This window comes from Cyclopterus lumpus, chromosome 5 (genome assembly GCF_009769545.1).
Source record: "Cyclopterus lumpus isolate fCycLum1 chromosome 5, fCycLum1.pri, whole genome shotgun sequence".
Lineage (NCBI taxonomy): Eukaryota > Metazoa > Chordata > Actinopteri > Perciformes > Cyclopteridae > Cyclopterus > Cyclopterus lumpus.
The window spans coordinates 20,482,660-20,504,129 of NC_046970.1; the positions used below are offsets into that span (position 1 = coordinate 20,482,660).

A 21,470-nucleotide genomic window follows, 5' to 3' on the forward strand; every position below is an offset into this window, starting at 1 on the left:
CCTGACTAGGATGTTGTATTGCACTATTGATGTGACTGAATCCATTTAGTGTAGTGCACATGCATACTTGAGACCAAATAGGTTAAAGATAAATTGTAATTGTAGCAAATGTATGGTAAGTTATGCACCTGAATATGAACTATTCTCTGAAATGTTCTCCACACTTTTATTAGTTATGACTGATGATCCTGAAATTCACACTCTCTGAATATTTTAAATGTACTGTGTCCACTGGATGTTATCGACTAATCTGTATAAAGACAGATGGATATTGATCAGGAAAATGTTATGTCATTGTAGTATAATTGTATCACTTGTCAGCTCGGCTTCAAGCCCACATGAATCAACCATGAGCAGAACCATTTGCCAGATATGAAATCAATAGAGGCTACGGGCTCTTCCATTTAGAGTCAAGCCCTCTACCACACAGTCGAGTCTCCTCAGTGATGCTCCAGGACAATCTGAAACTTTGATTCTAATGCAGCTGCATATGCGGCTGTGTGTTTGTATCAATATTTGATATACTCTAGGCAATGAATGAAAAGAGACAGCTCATTATGGTCACAGAAACACACTGCACATGATCATCATAAAACATGAAGCAGAAAGCTGTGCCTCTAATATATGAATATAAAGCTACTCCAAGCCTAAGATTCATATTTAATGCTCTTTATGTAAGGTTATGTAATGATTAAAGTCTTTTACAAGAAAGGGTGTGATGGAAATCTAAGGATGCAGTAACTGCAATGCACACACATTTACTTTACTCCCTTTTCATTATTCAATTTATTTAATATTAATTCATGATTGTTTATGTTGTTGTGTTCATATGTTTTCTTTCAAGGGGATTGGTTTGCGAGTTTTGGCATTATGACAAAATGATGCAGATTGGCCATTGATTAGTCTTATTATAACAGCATTTAGTACCTATTTAGTATATAGGGCCTCTTTTCTCAAAGCATGCAAGTTCTGAATGTGTGTGTAAGAACCGTCCGTATTTATCCAATAAGTACACGCACAACCACGGCCTCATTTCTGTCGAGGCTCATTTACATACAGAAACCCCTCCAGAATGCCAAATATGGTCAACACTTCCCCCTGAAAGTCATTGTAGCCTTAATATAGAGTTACTTTAATTCAGAGTTACTGTGGACAAAGGGAACAAACAAAAAAGTGCTGCCCCTGCAAAGGATTTTTGATAAATGAATAAACATGCAGTACTGAGACAGGTGATGGACAGATGATTACCTTCAGACATTGGATATACGATAACGCTCCGATTCGAAACATAAATCAAGAAAATACTCAGTTACAGCATATCAGACAATATACAATATGTTGTTGTATATTGGATGGATGGAACTGAGGCTCAATGATCTATCAAATGATGAGGAAAGCAGCACAAGCAAACATGTGGGCTCGTAAACTCAGTACGTGTTCTGTGTACTGTGAAGACCTCTCTTTTGACAGCTTTTTGTACCCCATTACCCGCTTTGTACTGCCCACCTGTGGGGTTGCCACAATGAAAAAGGCAGCATGCGGATACTCACAACGGTTTTTAAAGACAGGATGAGGCTGCTGCCTAAAAGGTAACTTCAGTGTTTTCATCCTGGACCCTATTTTCCAATATTTCGGTATAAATGACCATTTTTGAAAAGTGTTCAGCGAGAGTGCTCTAATCTGTAGTGGCAATTGTGCGGCGTCAATATAACGTTGCATTCACTAAAATAAATTTTTTTTTGTGTGCCACTGGCTAAAATTATTATAAGTGTCTACAACATTATGAAAATTACCCTACGGTGAAATAAAATGTTCTTCTTTACCTACCACTGGATCCGTTGTGTTTGTTACTGTGTCCAAGTCAAGGAGAAGTCTTGTTCTGAAATCTGAATATCAGGTGGCAACAGGTCCGAGCGCTTTATCCGTATACATAATATATACAGGCGGCCATCGAGTTCAAAGACGTCATTTACATTGGTCAAATCATTTAAACAATCAGCCGTGACATTGATAATCTTTACTCCAAGTGCCTGATTTCAGAACAAGACTTCTCCCCGGGCAAGACTTTTTCCATAATGTTTTCAGACATGTAATATAATGTAAGAAAGATACTTGTGCTTATGACGCTTACATACTTATTGTTATAATAACAATCAGGGTGGAGAAAGCCTGTCAGTGGCAAAAACAAGCACTTTTAGTGGATGCAAATTAGCGGTGCCGAATTGCTCAAATATGGTTACATTAAAGTCCGCGAGCTGCAGCTCGCTCACTCAATGCTGGACTCACTTCAGAAACTGTCGTTCCTATTCAGTCAGTTTGACACAAAAACTTTAAAGCTTTAAAGCTCCAAGAAGCTGCAGCGCAAGCCAAATGTAATATGACATATTGTATGTAGATGTATGTATAGGTTATCTAATTCTCCATTACTAATATATTCCATCTCCATGTCAGGTGTAGCATACCAAGATGCAGATGAAACAGCATGATTGTGGCTATTACAAACGTCCACACTAAAGTGTGCCGTCTGACTATGATAATATCTAGCGCCTCTTATATCACACTTTTGTACAGTTATGATGACACCCTTTCTACATACCTACACTAAATAGACTAAGTTAAAGATTCATTTTGAAGAGAGGAATATTCTTCTTCTTTAGATATCACTAAATATAGTTACTGTGAATTCCCTTGGCCATGGTAATTGTACTGAAATCGTATACAGTGACATTCCTCAGCCACGTGCACATCATAGATTTTCTACATAAAGATGCAAATTCTACCCCTTCTCTTGGCACATAATAATGTTTTATCTTTTATTTTCTTTTCTCATTTCTTAGTTTTTTTAAATTAATATAATGAACAGAACTGAACTCCTATAAGCTTCAACAGTTAAGTGATGCAGGCCAAGAGAAACCAGTGGAAAAGGCGCCATTAAAAGTCATAGTTTCACTCTTAACAAGTGATTACTATGGTTTATAAATAAGAATACAATATTTTTGGAAGTTCACAATCTATCCATTATTTGTTTGTGTGTCTTTAACCACAAAGGATTTGTTGGTTTTCCTGGTCCAAATTGGTTACAATGTACGCACATTAAATAGCACAGGAAGAGAAATTAATAAATCAGATTCTGTGCGTAGAAATCAGTGCACGCATGGTTGAAGCGCAAAACTGTGAGTGATTCCATCCATCCATTTTTTATGCCCACTTATCTCCTTCAGGGTGGCATGGGGTTGCAACAGGTTTCAGCATGCATTATGTGAGAGAGAGGCAGGTTACTCCCGGGAGGCTGTGAGCGTTTCTAACACATGTCGACACTAACTTTCACACATCCAGGCAATGTAGAGCTTTTACTTCACATGAACTGTGGAAGGAAACAGGAGCAATCAGAGGAAACCCGGGTAGAACATGCAAACTCCTCACAGAAACGACACAGCTGGGAGCTTGGATTTCATACCCTTCACGCTGTGAGGCAACAGTTGCAACCCCTGAGACCCTGAGACCCTGTCCTGATCAAATAGTTCCACGACCTCAGCTTGATGATTAAAAAGAGACAGTGGGCAGGTGTGATGATGTAGTTTGATAAAAATGTGATTCCCATAGCAACGGTATGTCTCCAGGCTACATTGACCCTTTTTTTTTTTTTTTTTAAGACTTCATGCATAATTGTTGCACAGGCAATGAAATAACTTCGAGGCAGCGTGACATGCTTTGCGCGGCGTCAACTTTGATTTCCATTTTGTTCCAAGGTTCCGCCTGAATATCATTATTCCAATTGTATAAAGATGACAGATGGCCATGACTTAAAGATGACGTGCGCTTTTGCGAGCAGGAGCTCGGGCGCTGCTCGTGTGTATGTTGCTGCTCCAAGCCTCGAGCATTAGTCTCGGTATCAGCAGAAGATGGCTTTGTGTCGAGTCTCAGAAGAGCAATGTGAAGCAGTCGAAGTCTGTCGCTCCTTGTCGGGGCTCTTGTGTTGAATTTCCGTAGCATCCATGAGCTCTTTAATTGAAAATCGCGAGAAAGCCTGGCACTTAGAGGACGATGCCGTGTGACAAGCAGGGAGGAGAGACGGCAGGAAACAGACATCCCACTTCATCCCCGAGCCAACACTCAAAGGAGCTAGATCTCTTGAATCCAGCCTGCCATGATAAGCAGATCCAAGCCTCAGCAAACGTGATAGAAATATGTTTGCACAAGTATAGACTTGAGTCACAATGTCATTGTGATGTTCCCCCGATGTCACTATCAAAGAGGCCCATCTGCTTCATTTAAAATATATACAGCAGAGTGCTGTAGAAAAGGAAGCTGTCAGCTGTATTGATTTTCCCTTTATCTTCATCATCATTTATTTATTAATTTATCCATTTACCCCTGCAGTAAATATAATTCCTGGGGGGCATATATTGTCATCGACAACTAATTATTTATCCTTTCACTATATATACCAACAATTTGTAACTCCTGAAGGACCACAATGTCATCGTCATCCCTGGGAGAACATAGATGTAGCTAATGAATATTCAACTCCAGGAATGCTCCATCTTTTTCTTCGACTGTGGTGTTTTATATGTATATTTATTTATCGGCTTGTTTTTCACTCACTGACTGAAACATATTCCACCGCTGCGAAGCTTTGTCTTTGTTCGATTAGTAACGACTGCTGCTGGCTAGATCATCCAGGCCAATGTGTGCATACAAATCATCATCCCTGTTGTAAATGTCCTAACCTCTTCTTGTCAACAGACGAGACATCATTTGAGGCGGGGATCAAAGTTCAGATCCACACCCAGGAGGAGCCGCCGTTCATAGACCAGCTGGGCTTTGGAGTGGCGCCGGGGTTTCAGACCTTTGTCTCCTGTCAGGAACAACGGGTACGTCTTGAGAAAGATGGCAGAAGTGAAATATAGAAGGTGAAAGAATGTATGTCAGCACATTTTGTCAGAGAGAACATGTATGTCAGTATTGGCCTTTTAAAATTGAGGGAGGCAATATATTTGAGGGAGTCTCCTGTCACCATTGGCCAAAAATACCATAATAACCTTTTCAGCGTAGTCTGAGAGAAAACTAGACTCCTGCACCACTTCTTAAGTCTGTTTTTAGGGGTTAGAAAATCTAGACCATTACGGGAGACTTTGACAAATCACAGATCGTTTCAGAGAGAGGGCGTTCCTATTGGCTGCCCTACAAATACAGATGTGAGCGCACATCCTTGCATGAAAGCCTGATCTGACGCAATGTCCTGCAGGAAAAGCATATATCCCAGCATTGGCAACAACTGCCTACACGGCAAAGCAACCCCAATAAAGAAGACAGATATCAAAAATATTTAGAGAAAATGTTGCTCATGATTTAGCCTTCTGCTCACGGCTGTGGCTAGCGGCGTGAGCTAGCTTCATGGCTACGGTATCTAGAGCAGTAACTTGTGGCATTCATCAATTTCTGCCAAGCTTTCTTGTGGCTTTGAGCCAGGTCTTGAAATACAAGTGTATGTGTACATAACTTTCTTTGAATAATTACTTCAAGAGCAATGCTGCTAGTCTCTCTTCATTCCTGATAGTATTCACTAAGTCACACGTTTTCTAGTCTTCAAAGTGGAAGTTTAAGTAATCAGCGTCTCTAGTACTAATAAGATGATGATTTATGTTATTATCATGACATGACATCACCCACTGGTTTGTGGACTATGTTTTTTAAGCTTCAAGTTTGGTATTTTGGTCATCGCTAAATGATTTTTGGGCCGTTGCCATCTTGGGTTTTTCCAACTAAAAGTGACACGAGAGGGTTTGAAGCTAAACCAAACGGTGAACAGGACATTTATAAGCAACTTAAATGTCATTATTAACTTTCATGAACTGAAAACGCACCGTGAAAGGGTTAAAGTTCTGAGATCACCGTCTCGTGACGCTGTGATAGCGAACTGTCAATCTCGAGGTAGCCACGCCCTAAAGCACACCCTGCTTTATCGTCTATTTTACTCTAAATGTGACTATTATTTACTAAATTAAAATCATGCTGTATTGAAGAAACTAGTGATTGAGACCATAAACTCAATAGACCCTGCTTTAGACTTTACATCCCTGAACAATTACCATCTGACAATGTGTCGGTTTTTCAATGGTCATAATAGATCTGATAGCTTTTCTATCCCTGATATCTGGGAGGTCACAAAGAGAATTTGACATGCAAACACCTTGTCTCTCGTGAACATACATCAACTCATAAAGTGGCTACAATGAGTGGTCTCACAGTGGATCATTGTGGGTGTTTTGGGGCTTTCAATGTCAGACATCCTGCATGGCCTAGGTGACCGGGTCACCTGGTACCACTCACACTCTCCTGCTCACTCCCCTTGATCCTCAACCATCTAGAGGATGTGCTGGCTCTGAGGCACTCCTGATGGCTCTGTCCTTGTCTGCCCTCGTCACTCCCAGCAGACTGAGAGCTTTACTGAACACTCGCAGTCAGTATCTCAATCATTTCAAATTAAACAGTGTTGAGGCAAATGGGACACATTCTGAATGTTTCTAAAGCTCCACTGAGGGATATTTATATCAGAATTTTGACTCAAATGACTCCCTGTAATCTAAAAAGGTGGCAAGATGTATAACCCATCTCACTGCTTTCACTGCCAAACACAGACTGCATGGTTCATTCTTTGTTCCTCCATTACAAACATTTCCAAACATTAACCTGATAATAAAACTGATCATAAAAAGGACGGTTACAGAGGGTAATTGAATACATAAACTTTACTTGTGTATTTCCACTAATACCACTAAAAAAATGGCTTTAAATGGCTTGAGAAAACAATCAGGTGGACATTTCTAAGGTAGCAATAACGCCATCAGATGATATACTATCAGCAGTAACGCGATGAGAGAGCAGTGCAGAGCGTCGGCCATGAGTATTGAGGCACGGGGAGGGAGTTTTTTCACATTCCTGTGTTACTACTTTTACTTCTGGATACTTCTTCCACCACTTAACAAAATGTTTCCTTACTCTGGGTGTTAATAATTGTCAGGTGCCGGTGCATGTGCCTCCATGATTGAGCCAGCCAATAGAGCATCATTGTCACCGGCCCTGTTCAAGACTTTTATTGGCCCTTGGGAGTTGAAATGAGGCGTCCCAGCGCTTCACTCTCAGAGCTATGCTGTGTTATGAAGGACAAAAGCTTTTTTTGCCTTCACATAAAGAAGGTTAAAAACATCATTCCAGCTGGGAATCAATCCTGTGTTCCACGGAGAAGGCAAAAAAAAAAGTCTGCCTCAGACCCATCAATAACGGGCTTTTTTTTTTTCGGTTGAAAAGGCTGTTTTGTGAGCTGGAAATTGAATGCTGAGCCTTGAGACATTAACCACATATTTACCCACAGTGCAACTGAAAGCCTGTGTGTAGTTACTAACTCGATGCTGTGACATTATTATAGAAATGCAAACTTTCTCCAGTCAGCTTTTGGAAGGCTGTTTTGCTCGCTAAAAGGAAATGTATGTAGGTTATTCCTCTGAACTGTGAATAATTCTGCGAGCATACAGCCAGAGAAAACATATACTCTGGCCCCTAATATGCTACAGAACCAAAGCAAAATGAATGGAGGACAGAAAGGGACGGATTTGGGAGTGATCTCAGTCCTTCCAGGTCCACAGTACCAGTGAGTGTGTTCCAGTGTCGCCAGGCTGCAGCAGGATTTTGCATGCTGCCAATGTCGCGTCTGCAGGAAACTGTCCCTCTTTGTTTTTCTCTATTTCCAACAGTCATTACAATTCCTCCAATACAATTCCTCTCTCTTTAATATGATTCGCCCTTCTCTCTGCACCCCCCACACTCTATTTATTTCATGGGCTGGCAGGCTCTCTCTTCATTAATCTAATGCAGTTTGCACACACTTTTTCAACTGCCTTCTTCAGCAGTCCTGTAGTGTAAAACTGTCGAGTTCTTTTCAGCCTGCCAAACTGTCACTCACCATGTTCCCACAAAAAAGAAACATCTGCAATTTCTCCCTACTTAACATAAAAAGCCAAAAGAACCGAATGTTTCTTCTCCATTTTTACCCCGCCGTTACCTTTTGTTTTTTCACGTCTCACCCTTTCGTTTGCACTCTCTCCACCGTTAGCACAAGGGCGAATTGGAGTTTCAGTCTTGAACACCACTTGTTTTCTTCATCGCGGTTGTTAATCAGCACGCCGACATATCCTAAACTCTCGCACACCAGGCTCACTTTTGTCCACACATGCAGAATTAAGCTTTCGCAGGAGTTTAACCAACGGGAAGTAATGATGCCACGAGGTGGTTTAGGATGGCTGAGTTGAGCTTTTGAAAGTGCAGAGCAATAGAAAAATCCGGATTCTGAGCATAGGAGAGTCATTTCCAAATCACATCATTTAGTCCACGTGATCATGGGAATAAATACACACGCACCGACCGTTGATTACCACATTTAACCTCGCTCCGGTGGTTTTTGTGTTCTGTTTGACTTTATGAAACGTCCTTGTAAATAACCAGAGAAACCATTCTAATCTCCTGATTAGATTTCATACAGAGCTATCTGGCTTACTTGAGTGTGCTGCACAGTGTGTTAATGTGTGTGAATTTGGTATGAGCATGTTAAACATCTCCGTGGGTTATTAGTAACCAAAATTGTGTGCGCGACACACGCGGGTGCCTCTTGCACTCCAGTACAAATTGTAAAAAGCTGATCGCTAAATCATAACAGTGGCCTTTAATTTATTGCTGTGTGAGCACCCAGTGATGAACCGATGAGGTGGGAACTCACGGAGGCGATTTTATAGCATTTAATGCATCACATTTTGTCATTTCTTTAAGATATGTAAAAAAAAAAAAAGATGCCCTGATGGAGGTCGGGGACTAGGAGTGCCTACAGTTGTGATCACTCCAGTAGGCAGTAAAATGCAGATCATTATCTCATCTTTAATCAGTTTTATTACGTTTTCTTTTTGACGTCAAAAGCATGGTATCAGCTTCTCAAGTGTGAATATGTGCTCTGTGTTCTTAGTCTTCTTTTGCCTTCAGCTGATACCCCTGAGGCTTTGGACGGTTAGTTTTACAAAACAAGCAATCTGAATATACCAACTTGGGTCTAAGGAAACTGTATTGTATTGAATTTGATATGCAAAACAATTTATACAGAAGAAGAATAACCTGCAGGACCTGGGAGCTTTTCGATTACCTCCCAGCGGCTCTCAACATGGCGGCAGCTTAGCTAACGGCACGACCAACGCTTGCAGTGCAAACTACGTGGAAGTGCTGACAGAATTGAGTGTTTACTTGCGGGGTAACCGGAGGATTGGGTGCTACACTTCGGCTGTAACCACCATATGAGTGCCGTGAGCAAACCAGCCGGGCACGCTCACATGCAATAAAAGCACACACAGCTGGCCCGGCTATTTCAACAAAGCACCTAAAAGTTTGGATAACAACAGACACAGAGGGAGAGCGACTTCTACTCCTCTGTATCTTTCCTCAGAAAATAGTTGTCTGTCTCCATATTTATGCACTGAATCCCGTATAATGCACTATTAACATTAACCGGGATATTTTTAGGACTTGTGAAGACGTTTAGAATTAGCCTAAAGTTTTAATTGCAGAGTCAAAGGGGATAATGTCAACATCATTATTAAGATATTTAAGGCTTTTCAAACTCAACATTTCTTCAAATGAAGTTATAGTTATAGAATATAACAGCAGACTAATTGCACATATCTCCTACGACCCCCTAACAACTGTCTTCGTACATCAGAGAACATTCAAAATACAAAATAATTGGTGAATAAATGAACAGAGTTCACCATCCTACAAAAGTCTCTCTGTGTTTGACTAAGATGTCTATAGCCACATAAAGTGGATATTTTACTACAGCTGGCACCAGAGTGATATAAAATGTACATTCGTGGATCAAAACAGAAGGAACATGTCACCATGGAAGCTGCTCAGAGCATAAACTTCAACATGCCAGCTCCATCACTCAGCTGACACCATTCAGTTCCTGCGTGGCGAGTGGGCAGTACAATGAAAGCACCGAGAGAGACTGGAAATAGCAGAGGCGTAGGAGAGAAGCTCCCACAATAAGCACCAGTATACACATGCCTTCACCATGGATAAAGAATGAGATTAATATTCGGTGCCAAATACAATAAATGTGTGATGGCTTCTAATATATTAACAGAAAGTACAAGGTCAAACAATTGCATTAACGGTGCAAAGGAAATGAAAATGTGCTCTACAACTAAATTGGCTTCTCTGTCTCTCAGCTGACCTACCTGCCTCCGCCGTGGGGGGACTGCAAGGCCACGGCGATGGACTCAGACTTCTTCAGCAGCTACAGCATCACGGCCTGCCGTATCGACTGTGAGACGCGATACCTGGTGGAGAACTGCAACTGCAGGATGGTCCACATGCCCGGTAGGAACCAGAAGGGCATCTCAAGACCGCGTATATCTAAATGTATTCACAAAGATGTGTCTGTTGTCGTCGTTGAAGGTGCTTTTTGTTTTTGAAATCGTGACGTGTACGTATTTTTGACGGAACAAACCGCCACTGCAGATGCATCGGATACTTTCACACGGAAAAAACTCCACTATTTTCACTGTGTTTTTGCAGTGATTACAGCTGGCATTTGCTGTCTCCCTCCGACATTTAATCACCGTGTGGCGATCTCAGACGGCAAATCAAAAGCGGTTGGGCACCGAGGAAACACTTGAATTTGAAAATGATTGTTCATGTCTCTCTCTTCAATCACGGTCACTGTCAGCTCTGTGTTTGGAGACAATCTATCTGTGTAATAATCAGGATTAGCTGCTATCTTCTAGTGCACCTGATTAATGAGTCCAGAGAGAACTCCCCAGCTAAAACACTCCTATTCATCTCTGCTATATCCCTGTGATTAGAGTGAGTATGAAGCAGAATGCAGTGAATACTTGTGGAAATAATTCCCTCTACATCTAGGACATGTCTTTTTTCCTTTGTTGGGGGGGGAGGGGAGATTGGTTTAACTGCCACTTGAGAGAATGATGGAGAGAGTGACACAGGCTGAAAGCGCTGACACGAGAGGCGGCGAAAGTACAACAAATTAATTAAATCAATTACGAGATGAGATCACACACTTGTGACGAATGATTCATTATATGCGCAGATCTCATCATCCTTTTTTCGTCTTCGAACAACCCTCTTCTTCCCTTTCTCCCTCTTTGTTTGTTTACATTGAGAACATTGTGTTTCTCCTGCCTGTCCTTAGGAGATGCCCCATACTGCACCCCGGAGCAGTACAAGGAGTGTGCAGATCCAGCCTTGGGTAAGTGTGTGTGTGTGTGTGTGTGTGTGTGTGTGTGTGTGTGTGTGTGTGTGTGAGTGTGTGCGTGTGTGCGTGTGTGTGTGTGTGTGTGTGTGTGTGTCACTGTTCAGAGTCCCCGATCAATGCTGATAACAGATAATAGTGTTCATTCAGACTGATAGTAGCCATTTTCTAATGGTACACCTCAGGCTCTTCTCCTTTTCACTCTCTCCTTCAACTGATACCTTTCAGACCATTCATGTCTGTTACTTGTTTTCTTATTGACTCGCAATTTCTCGCTCTCTCGTGACACAGATTCACACGTCGGCCTTTGGCTGTCGCTATCTCTCCGACTCTGTCTCCGTGGGTCTAATATCTTTTATATTTCTTATTCCTTGTGGCTTTTTCATTGATGCTTTATATCTTTCTGTGTCCCCTCTCTTTCCATCCCCCCCCCCGTCCCCCCGTCTCTCTTTCTGCCTGATATAATATACAGACTTTCTCGTCGAGAGAGACAATGACTACTGCGTGTGCGAGACGCCGTGCAACATGACGCGCTTCGGTAAAGAGATGTCCTTTGTCAAGATACCCAGCAAAGCATCCGCCAAGTACCTCGCAAAGAAATTCAACAAGACCGAGCAGTACATAGCGTAAGTCCAGGTCTTATTTATGATGAACGCTGATTCTTTTGTCCAGTTTTACACATGATCACCTTGGTAGCACTGGCTGCTAAGCTGCTCCACATAAAGCAGGTGACATTTATACTTGTAAATGTCTTTTAGGTATACCTCAATAGTTGTGATTAAAGAACTGCGCATGTTTTAAGACATGTAAAGACATTCTTCTTTGATTAATAGTTTGTGTCTGATTAAAGGTATTCGATTAGCTTGTATTCTTAAAAACATATCCACTCATTGGAAAAAATTGAATCTACAAATATTCAAATGTTTTTTGTTTCAATGGTTTATTGGTCGGACACAAGATGACCCCTACTTTACTGTAAAGTCCATTCTCAAGGTGTGTGTGTTGGCTGTTTTCCCATCATTACATGTTCAACTAAGACTGGCTTCCAAACTAGTTATATTGTTACACAATCCGGTTTGTTCATACATGTTTAAACTCAAATTAACAGATAAACTTCTGCACAAGAGACTTTTAGTGTTAAACACTCGATTCGAGGGCGACTTTAAGTGTTATTACCTTTTCTAGTGCTGGGGGAATTCAGCATTTTAATTGTTGGTCAAGAATCAACTTTCTGTAGAATTATATTAAGATAAATGATACTATCACGTCATGGTTTTACAAAACTAATTGTAATTGAAAACTTAGTTACTTAAGTTTTAGATTTACAGTGAGCTTTATTAGATGAAATGCGTGCATTCATATTGAGATTTAGAGATTATGATTCAACGACTCCTAGATGAAAGGAATAATGTATTTCTTCCATTTGTTTAAATTAATAATTAGCAACATGTTGTGTCGCCATCATATTATGGCGACATGCTGCCTCATTTCAAGGCTGATGAGTCAAACCTGATGTTTACTCGTGTGTTTTTTAAAGTGGATCAAACCTTGATAGAAGATGAACACGATTAAAGCTGCACTGCAAATCTCATGAAACAAGGTTGCATCATGTGTCAGCGATCTACTGTATGTAGCAGCATTTAAGTGTTTTGAAGTGGATTTCCCCTCAAGCAGCTCGCTTAAAGGCTGAAGAATAACTGCTACTTCACTACAGTCACTGAGCTTGGATATTTTTTAGGGGCTTCCAGTCAAAGTATGATTTGATTAATCAGCCAAGAATGTACTGGTTCTTTGCCAAATCTAACAGATCAGCGGTAGTTTGAGTAAATGGGTAGAGGGTGCAATAATAGTTGAATCTTTTATCTATCGCTCCCGTCGGTGCTACTGAGGACGAGATAATTACATCATATGTAGTCAGAGTGCTGCAAAAAGCTTTTACTTCTCCCTGCAGAACGTTGTATTTAATTCCCTGTGGATAGATGTGAGTCTATCCAACTTGTGTTGTGAGTGGCCATATTCCCAAGCAATCTCAGTCAGAGGGAACATCAGCTGGGAGTCTTCTGGTGTCTGGGCTGCACAGTGTTTAGTGTGAAACTGAAGTCTGTGACAATGGACTGTCCTTCTACTGGGAACCACTAACGCAGAGAGAGAGAGAGAGAGAGACATTGACACACAGAGACAGCGCCATGGGCTTTTGACCACAGCTCTGATCTGACGTATTGAAGGTTACTCACTAAGAAAGGAGAACATCTGACAGCGAAGGAGCATCATTCAAGACGCAGGCTGTCGCTTTAAACAAGTGGACCTATAAATCAGGAGAAAACACCTGGGAATGTCAGCAATAACAAAATAAAAATAAAAAAAACCTCACCTAGATCAGTGATTTTCAACCAGGGTCACTGTGTACCTCAGGGGGTAACTACTTCATATATATATATATATATATATATATATATATATACGGTGGCCTTCAGGTAGCGGAAAAACGCAAAAGGCTCTCGCTAGAGCCGGGTTTGGTTTGTTGGTTCTGGGTTACTTCAGAAAGATGGTGGACTCCAGATATAAAGGGCTCATTATAAGGTAACAAAAACACAACGATTCTTAGTTTCAAGTGATTACAACCTAATGAACATATAGGTATGAATATTGTAATTCCAGTTCTGCTAATACATTTGACCCTAAATCCTCCTGTAATAAATAACCAGTTGAAATAGCGGAAAGTGATTGATAATTGAATTTAAATGAGTTAGTATTTAAAATAATGGATAAACAGTTGAAATATAATTTTTTTTGTTAAACCTATATTTAACTTGGTAAGAACCATTGAGATCAACGATTCAGACGAGTCATTCACTATTTCACTATAAGAACTTTGATATCAGGCAGAAACCAATTAGTTAGAAATCCTTTTGAATGCTTTTCCCAGTTTGGTGCCTGCAACAGTGATCCTTTGAAATTAAGGTCAAAAATAGCTATTGTTAAAAATAATGGATAAACAGTAAAACACAATTGTAACTGTTCATTCATCCGTTTTAAAATGAGCTAACAATTAACCCGTTTTTAATATTTGAAATTCCCAAATATAATTAGCGTTAATAAAGTCTTTCACTTCGGTGAGCCAGGTCCAGGGTCCTGGTGTTACCTCACTGGGCGAGGAATTAGTGCACGATGATTGTTTTTCATGGTGTTTACTAGGGATGTATTTAGTGCTTTTAATAAGTCTGTGCAGTCAAAGTGCAGGGGCTGAACGTATATTTCCCACTTTGCATTAAACGAGCAGATGTGTGCTCATTTCTTTTTGGTACCTCCATCTCTAAATTATCAGCTGTAATTTGCACCTCACTTTTTATCTCGACCTTTTCGCAGAGTTTCCTTTAAAACCGATCTTCACTTGTCTTGACTTAAATTTAAGTAATAAAGCAGTGCACCAAGAATGAAAAAAAGAGAAACTACAAAGTCGAGTTACGGTTTTGATCTCATCTCCAGTGGGGTGCGAAGTCTGATTTGGCCCACAGAGAGGATATTCACCAATCAAAATAATAGTCTTTGCCCTGGGCCTTTAAACTAATCCCTATTCTTTTTTCACTCTGCTGATTTCCTGAGTTTTAGACATTAACACAGCATGAAATCAAATAGCTTTCATAATCTCCCTTGTTTTCCACCATTATCGGTGCGTAAACCCTCGAGGCTTTGGTCAAATAAGATGCACAGCTGCACGACTTTTCGGACACCAACTGGCTACGGTTTGATATGTAAGACTGGAAAACAACAAAGAAGTGCATATTGAATTCATAAGAGGAGAACCATTAAAATGAGATTTGTTTTAAAGCGGCGCCATTAAAACAAATGACAATTCACAGGATGAAGCTCACTCCTGGAGTCTTAGCTGTCAGGGTCAACACGGTGTTGCAAAAAAAAAAAAAAAGCTTTAGGACAAATCCATCCCAAGTGCATCAACGACGAAACCAAGCGATTCAAAAATATTTATGGCAAACAGGATCTCTTTTGTAATTGATGCTGCTGATGAAAAACAATGGAGATATGTTAGCCCCAAATGGAAATCATGCAGATGAAGCCTCTAGAGAAACTAACAGCGGGAGATGGGACAAGAGACCCAAGTTTCTCTGTAAGCCAAACAGAGAAGGGCCAAAACCTCACTTGGAATCTCTGCTAATGATCCAGAAATCTAACAAGACATCACAATGAACGTCATTGTCAACAATCCACTGACACGCACAAGGTCTCTCGTCAACTATTGTTTGTCTTCAAGGATTCTGAAGACTGCTGACGCTCGGCGTCTTAAAGTAACAACATCGCTCTTGCGGCGGATATGAAGGGGAAAGGAGATTCAGAGTGCTCTGAGCAGCCTTGACAAAGATCCTGGCAAACTAAAGGTTGAAAAAGAGATGCAAGACTTAAAATCAAGACTCGGGAGGACAGTGCTTATGTCCTGAGGATCTCGTCCAGGCAGAAGGAGCAGCACTTCCTTTCGATTAAAGAAAAAGATTCATATATGCAATATCAGTGCTCGTAGCTGGTATAAAGGGGTTTCAAACTGAATCTGCTGCTGGATTATGGACTTCTGAGACTAAGGGGAAGAGAGCCAAACATCCGATTATTCTCTCAGAAGACCTTTACATACCCACACTATTGTTACAACATACCCATGAACAACTCAGACATGGAGAAAGAAATCACATGCTGTCTCGCCTTTGTAAAAAGAAATACAGGATTATCAACGCTTACTTCGCTGCAAGGCAGATCATAATAGACTGTGTTGAGTGTAAATAAATGGCAGACGTGCACCTGGAGAGGATTCTACCAGTAGGGGCCCCATTTACAGATGTAAGAGTCGATCCTATAGAGATCGAGAGAGGTCGAAGTTTAATCGGTATGGCGTGATCTTCTCTTGCATGGCAAGCAGGCCGGTACATGTGGAAGTTGCAAATACAACTTGACCAATCCTTCATCAATGCATTACGACGATGGATCTGTCGATGAGCTCAAGTTTCCTCTTGAAGATCAGACAATGCCACAAATTATGTTGGAGCATGAAGAGAATTCAGAAAAGCACTCAATGGCTTGAATCATGAGAAAATCTATGCTGCTATGCTTCCACGGTGGATGAAGTGCTACTTCAACGTTACTTTAACTCCTGGTTAATGGGGCGGAGTGTTGGAGACCAAACCAGATGCACTGGGTCTGGTACGCACAGTTCGTCTTAGAAAGACCGAAAACCAGGATCTGTCTGCTCCAAGAAGCTGAGACCTAAATACAGCAAGGACTGGTGGCTCTAAAAAAATAAAAAAGAGCAGAAAATATGAATTGCCAATACATAGTGCATACCTGTTTTTTTATGTGTAATATATACACATTTTGTGCTGTATAAAGCTCATTTTTATTATAACCTTATAAGACAAATTAGGAGCAGGTGTGAAGGAGCTATTTGTGTTTGTTGATGGCATATCATATATTTCGTTCAGATATACTGTATTGTAAATAGAGGCATAGTGTGCTTACACTTCTCTCCAGAAAACAGGAGCAGAGCAATAGGGAAACCCTGTTATGTTGATCTCTTAGTACAACTACCTCAATAAACCACAAACTGCAAATAATGACTGGAAAATTGGTTGTATTTGTTCTGCGTGAGATCAATCCTAGTGGATTAGAAAAGATTAGAAAAACAGTTTTCATATTATTTTTCTTCCTTGGGTTTTTCTGTACTGGTGGTTTTGAAGTGAAATGTAGAATTAAAGGACATCAAAAGTCAAAGTCATTACACACACCTTGGAGAACTAAGCTATTGACAGCAGATACATTGTCTTTAACTTGACACATCTGCTCTGCTATCTGCAGGAAGTGGCATCTTCTCTGCCAGAGGACTCTGATATAGAATATTAACGCCATTTGAATATGTGACTTAAGACTGTGTGCTCTTTTTTGCAGCGATAACATTCTGGTTCTGGATATCTTCTTTGAAGCTCTGAACTATGAAACCATTGAACAAAAGAAAGCCTACGAATTGGCAGGCCTCCTGGGTAAGAAGTGTTTTCATGGGAATAGATAACATGCAGTATGCAACATGACAGATGCCCTTTATCCAAAGTGACATTAATGCAAGCGTTTGCATTTTTTATTATACATGTTGAGATCCCAGAAGACACACACACAACTGTTTCTTTAATCTATCGTGCCTTTTCAACTCTTTTTTTTCCCAAACATCTACGTTTTCTGTCACATTTCTCATCTTTCAGACCTTAAAGAAGATAAAAAGTACATTTCAAAGCTATTTAAAGGTGAACGCACAGACAAGTCATTGCTGTCCGTTGTGTGTTTGTACATGTTGTGCTTTTCGTCTTTCCAGGTGATATTGGAGGCCAGATGGGTCTCTTCATCGGAGCCAGCATCCTCACTATACTTGAACTCTTTGACTATCTATATGAGGTAAAATATCTCCCGTCCTCATCATCATCATCATCATCATCATCAATCATCATCATCATCCTCAGGAAGCTCTCACTCACATGCGGTTTAATGTATTGTGCATGGAAATGTTTACTGCTACAGCATTATTGTGATTACAAAATAGAGTTTTTCACACAATTGTACCATCTGCACCAAGGACATGTTTTAGCGAGCGTGACGAACGCTGTAACTTACAGTCTGTCTCTTTGTGACACACACACACACACACACACACACACACACACACATCTCAGCAGCAGAGACTCTGAATGCATTGATATTTTGGATGTATTTTATGTTAGATTAATCAGGATGTCTTTGTCTGTTCTCATTAGATTAACTGTTTTGTTGCTCCAAGCGGAATTTCTTTTATGTGTCTGTTTGTTTCACCTGCTCATGTGCAGCTTCGAAGAGGAAACAAATGTATAGATGCATAAAATCAATCTCTCTTGAATTCCCCTTTGCCCGATCCTTCAAACTGCAAAGCCTGTGGGGCTTGAACAATAAAACGACCAACGGAGAAGAAGAAAAAAAAGCATGTTTCAGGGAAAATTGCGTTCTGATCCCAAAAGGTCAATAACGGCTTGTCCTCGTCTATTTCCAGGTGATCAAGTACAAGCTGTGCCGATGCGTGAAGAAGAAACACAAAGGCCGCAACAACAGTGACCGGGGAGCTGTGCTGAGCCTGGATGATGTGAAGCGTCATGTCAGTAGGCTGCTGCTAAACTCTTTCACTGTGTCACACTGCATGTATTTGTCAGGGGCCTTCAAAGAAGAGAGTGAATATAGGTGGTGGTGGTGGCGAGGAAGAGTTAATGCAGAGATAGCGATGGAGGAAGCTAGGGAGGGAAGGACTTGAGAGACAGGAAAGGGAGTGAACGGGTGATTGGGTTGAGAGAGAGAGAGAAATAGGAGAGTGGAAAGTTGCTTGAATGAAATCAAAGCTGGTGGACTTTACCAGCAGGGACAGGATGGAATTAGACCTCTGGAAGGTGTGACAGCTCGCTTATTTCCAAGTGTAAATGAAGCCAGCTCACTTTAATTGTAAAGGTCTGAGGCCAGAGAAAGAAAGGAATGGGGAAAGTTGGTAGTGTTTCCATCCATCTTTATTATTTTCATCTTTCTTTTTTTATGTCTTAGGGATTTATATTCTCTCTGGCCCAGTGTGTTGCTCCTGTCATATTTATATGGGAGTTTATGACTTTAAGGTTTTCTCAAATGCGTTTTATGTTCTGTTTAACTGGGTGGGATGACTCCCCGTCTGCTTGTTTTCCTTTCCCTCTATCTCAATACTTCCTCTCCTGATGATCATTTCTCTCCTCGATCTGTATCCTCCTCTCTACTTCACCTTATTTGCCTTTCTTTCTTTTTTTCTTCTTTTTCATTTCTCTCTCAGGCTCCTTGCGAGAACCTGCGTACGCCATCAACGTATCCTGGCAACATGCTACCTCATCACCCGGGCCAGGCCAACTTTGAAGACTTCACTTGCTGAGCAGACCCGGGTGAAGCATCAAAGTGCGTGTTATGCAACCAAAGCCAACCATACAACAAGAACTATACAGCACGGGGAGTGTGAGGAACTGATACAAAGTCTAACAGAGGCACTTTTTACATGGAAAGATAGTAAAGCGGACAAATCAAATATGACAAAGAACAAAGAACCGTCTCCCGAGGCCAAGTGGAGAGGATATCCCAAATCTAAAAATAGCTGTTAATTTTCCGGAGAGCATTTCACGCAGCGCTCTAAACTCTTCTATCTCTGTGTTTTGCTCTGGAATACTGCCGCAAAGGATGCTCATGGAGGAACCTTGCCAACACGGACCTCACTTTCAAAAGACGAATAAACAAAAATGTAAAAAATAAACAAGGGAACATGTACAGCTATCGCACCATAGACGGCAGATCATCAAAAGAGCCCCCATGCCTTTATATAACATGCAACACGCGATGGTTTCATACAACACCGGCCTGCTAGTGGGACAAACGTTCATACTGCTTACTCCACTGTACATGTAGCAACATATGTAACTGTTGCAGCGCTCCATAAAACAACAGCTGGACTCTGTGTCGTTTGTACGAGAATGTATCCGCGTTCCAGATGAGTGTAGTCGGGTGTGCAGTGAAGTTTACGAGGGGCTTTTGGTGGCAGTGGTAGTGGTAGAGGTGCATCGTCTGCCATTTAAAATGTACTGGTGAAGATTTCAGGTCTCATTATGTAAATGCATGCTTGTATTTGGCCAGTGCATGATTTTCATTTCATCTCTAATTTAGATTTTTGTTTATATATATATATATATATATATATATATATATATATATATATATATATATATATATACACACATATATATGTATATATATATATGTATATACACATATATATATGTATATACATATATGTGTATACACATATATATATATATATATATATATATATATATATATATATATATATATATATATATATATATTACCAAATTTGCCTCAATCATATACAGGAAAAGGAAGACCATACATTCAATATATTTCTGCGTATGTGTGTAGCTATGCTGTGTGTGTGTGTATGTGTGTGCGTGTGTGTGTGTGTGTGTGTGTGTGTGTGTGTGCGTGCGCGTGCGTGCGTGTGTGTGTGTGCATGCGTGTGTGTGTGTGCGTGCGTGTGTGTGTGTTCTCACATGCCAGCATCACTGTGCAATGAATGAATGAGCTGCACCTAATTTCATTGTCTCATCCGTTTGTTTTTCTATTTTCACGTGTGCCCGACGAGCCGAGGAGTTTTCATTCAACCTCTTTAAAGTCTTTTCTCGACTGCAGGACGAAGGTGAGCTGAATCGTTTTGTCTCTCGGAGAGTTGATCGCCGAAATCGTTTTGCGTTTTATGGGGCTGTTTAAAAAGAATTTCTGTATCTGTGTTCTAGTTGCAAAAGTCTTATCAAAGCACAATACCGCCAGTATGTAGAGGTGATGTAAAAGACAACGTACTATTCTTCTTGATATATTGTCATATTATTAATATCGTGTTGATCGGACTGTTTTTCGGTTATTTTTCTTTCTTTCATATAAAACATACTCGATATTGCCTGATAATCCTGTCTCCATCTTCCAGGTAATAGGCTAGTCTATTTAGTTATCAAAGCATAAATAAAATCTAAATATCATTTTGGAAATTGTTATTCTTCTGAGTTTTTATTCTTATCAGTTATTTGCCTCTCTGAAAACTTTATTTGTGGTTTAGTCAAAGGGGAAACCAGCGGGGAAAGCAAAGCATTTTTCAACTCCAGATGCTGTGAAAATGTATATTTTAGTAGCTCTCGTAAAATCTGATCAAGTATTCTGTACTCCTTAGGAGGAATTTTGCTCTCTCCCTTTTTTCTAATTAACATTTTAACTTGTGTTTGGCTACGTACAACAATTTCTTGGAATTTAAATCAGCATTTAGGATTCGGGGGCAGGAGTCTTGGTATTAAAATAAATATTACTTATATCTGCTTCAACCATTCATTTGGGTTGCAGTTCAGCAGCTGCATGCGCCACAACATTGGTCTTTTTGAGCTCCACACTCTTGAGATGTAATTACAATTTTTGCTGCAGTATGACAAAAGGATGGATGAGAAATATTCCGCTCAGCCAATACAAGTTTTATCAAGATTGTCAATCAGCCAGCAGCACACACATTCTGACCTATTCTACTGTA

The 21,470-nt window shown here is 40.5% G+C and overlaps 1 protein-coding gene across 2 annotated transcripts in view; it reads left to right on the forward strand.

Annotated features, from left to right (window-relative positions):
* asic1b (acid-sensing (proton-gated) ion channel 1b) overlaps positions 1–19,268 on the forward strand; it is a 145,462-nt gene extending 126,194 nt beyond the window's left edge. For both annotated transcript variants that reach the window (XM_034533000.1, XM_034532999.1), the window contains 8 exons: positions 4,747–4,874; positions 10,269–10,419; positions 11,252–11,308; positions 11,784–11,937; positions 17,258–17,349; positions 17,676–17,755; positions 18,381–18,482; positions 19,173–19,268. In XM_034533000.1, the coding sequence (XP_034388891.1) occupies positions 4,747–4,874; positions 10,269–10,419; positions 11,252–11,308; positions 11,784–11,937; positions 17,258–17,349; positions 17,676–17,755; positions 18,381–18,482; positions 19,173–19,268 (860 nt within the window). The remainder of the gene's footprint in view (positions 1–4,746; positions 4,875–10,268; positions 10,420–11,251; positions 11,309–11,783; positions 11,938–17,257; positions 17,350–17,675; positions 17,756–18,380; positions 18,483–19,172) is intronic.
* Positions 19,269–21,470: the final 2,202 nt, after the last annotated feature.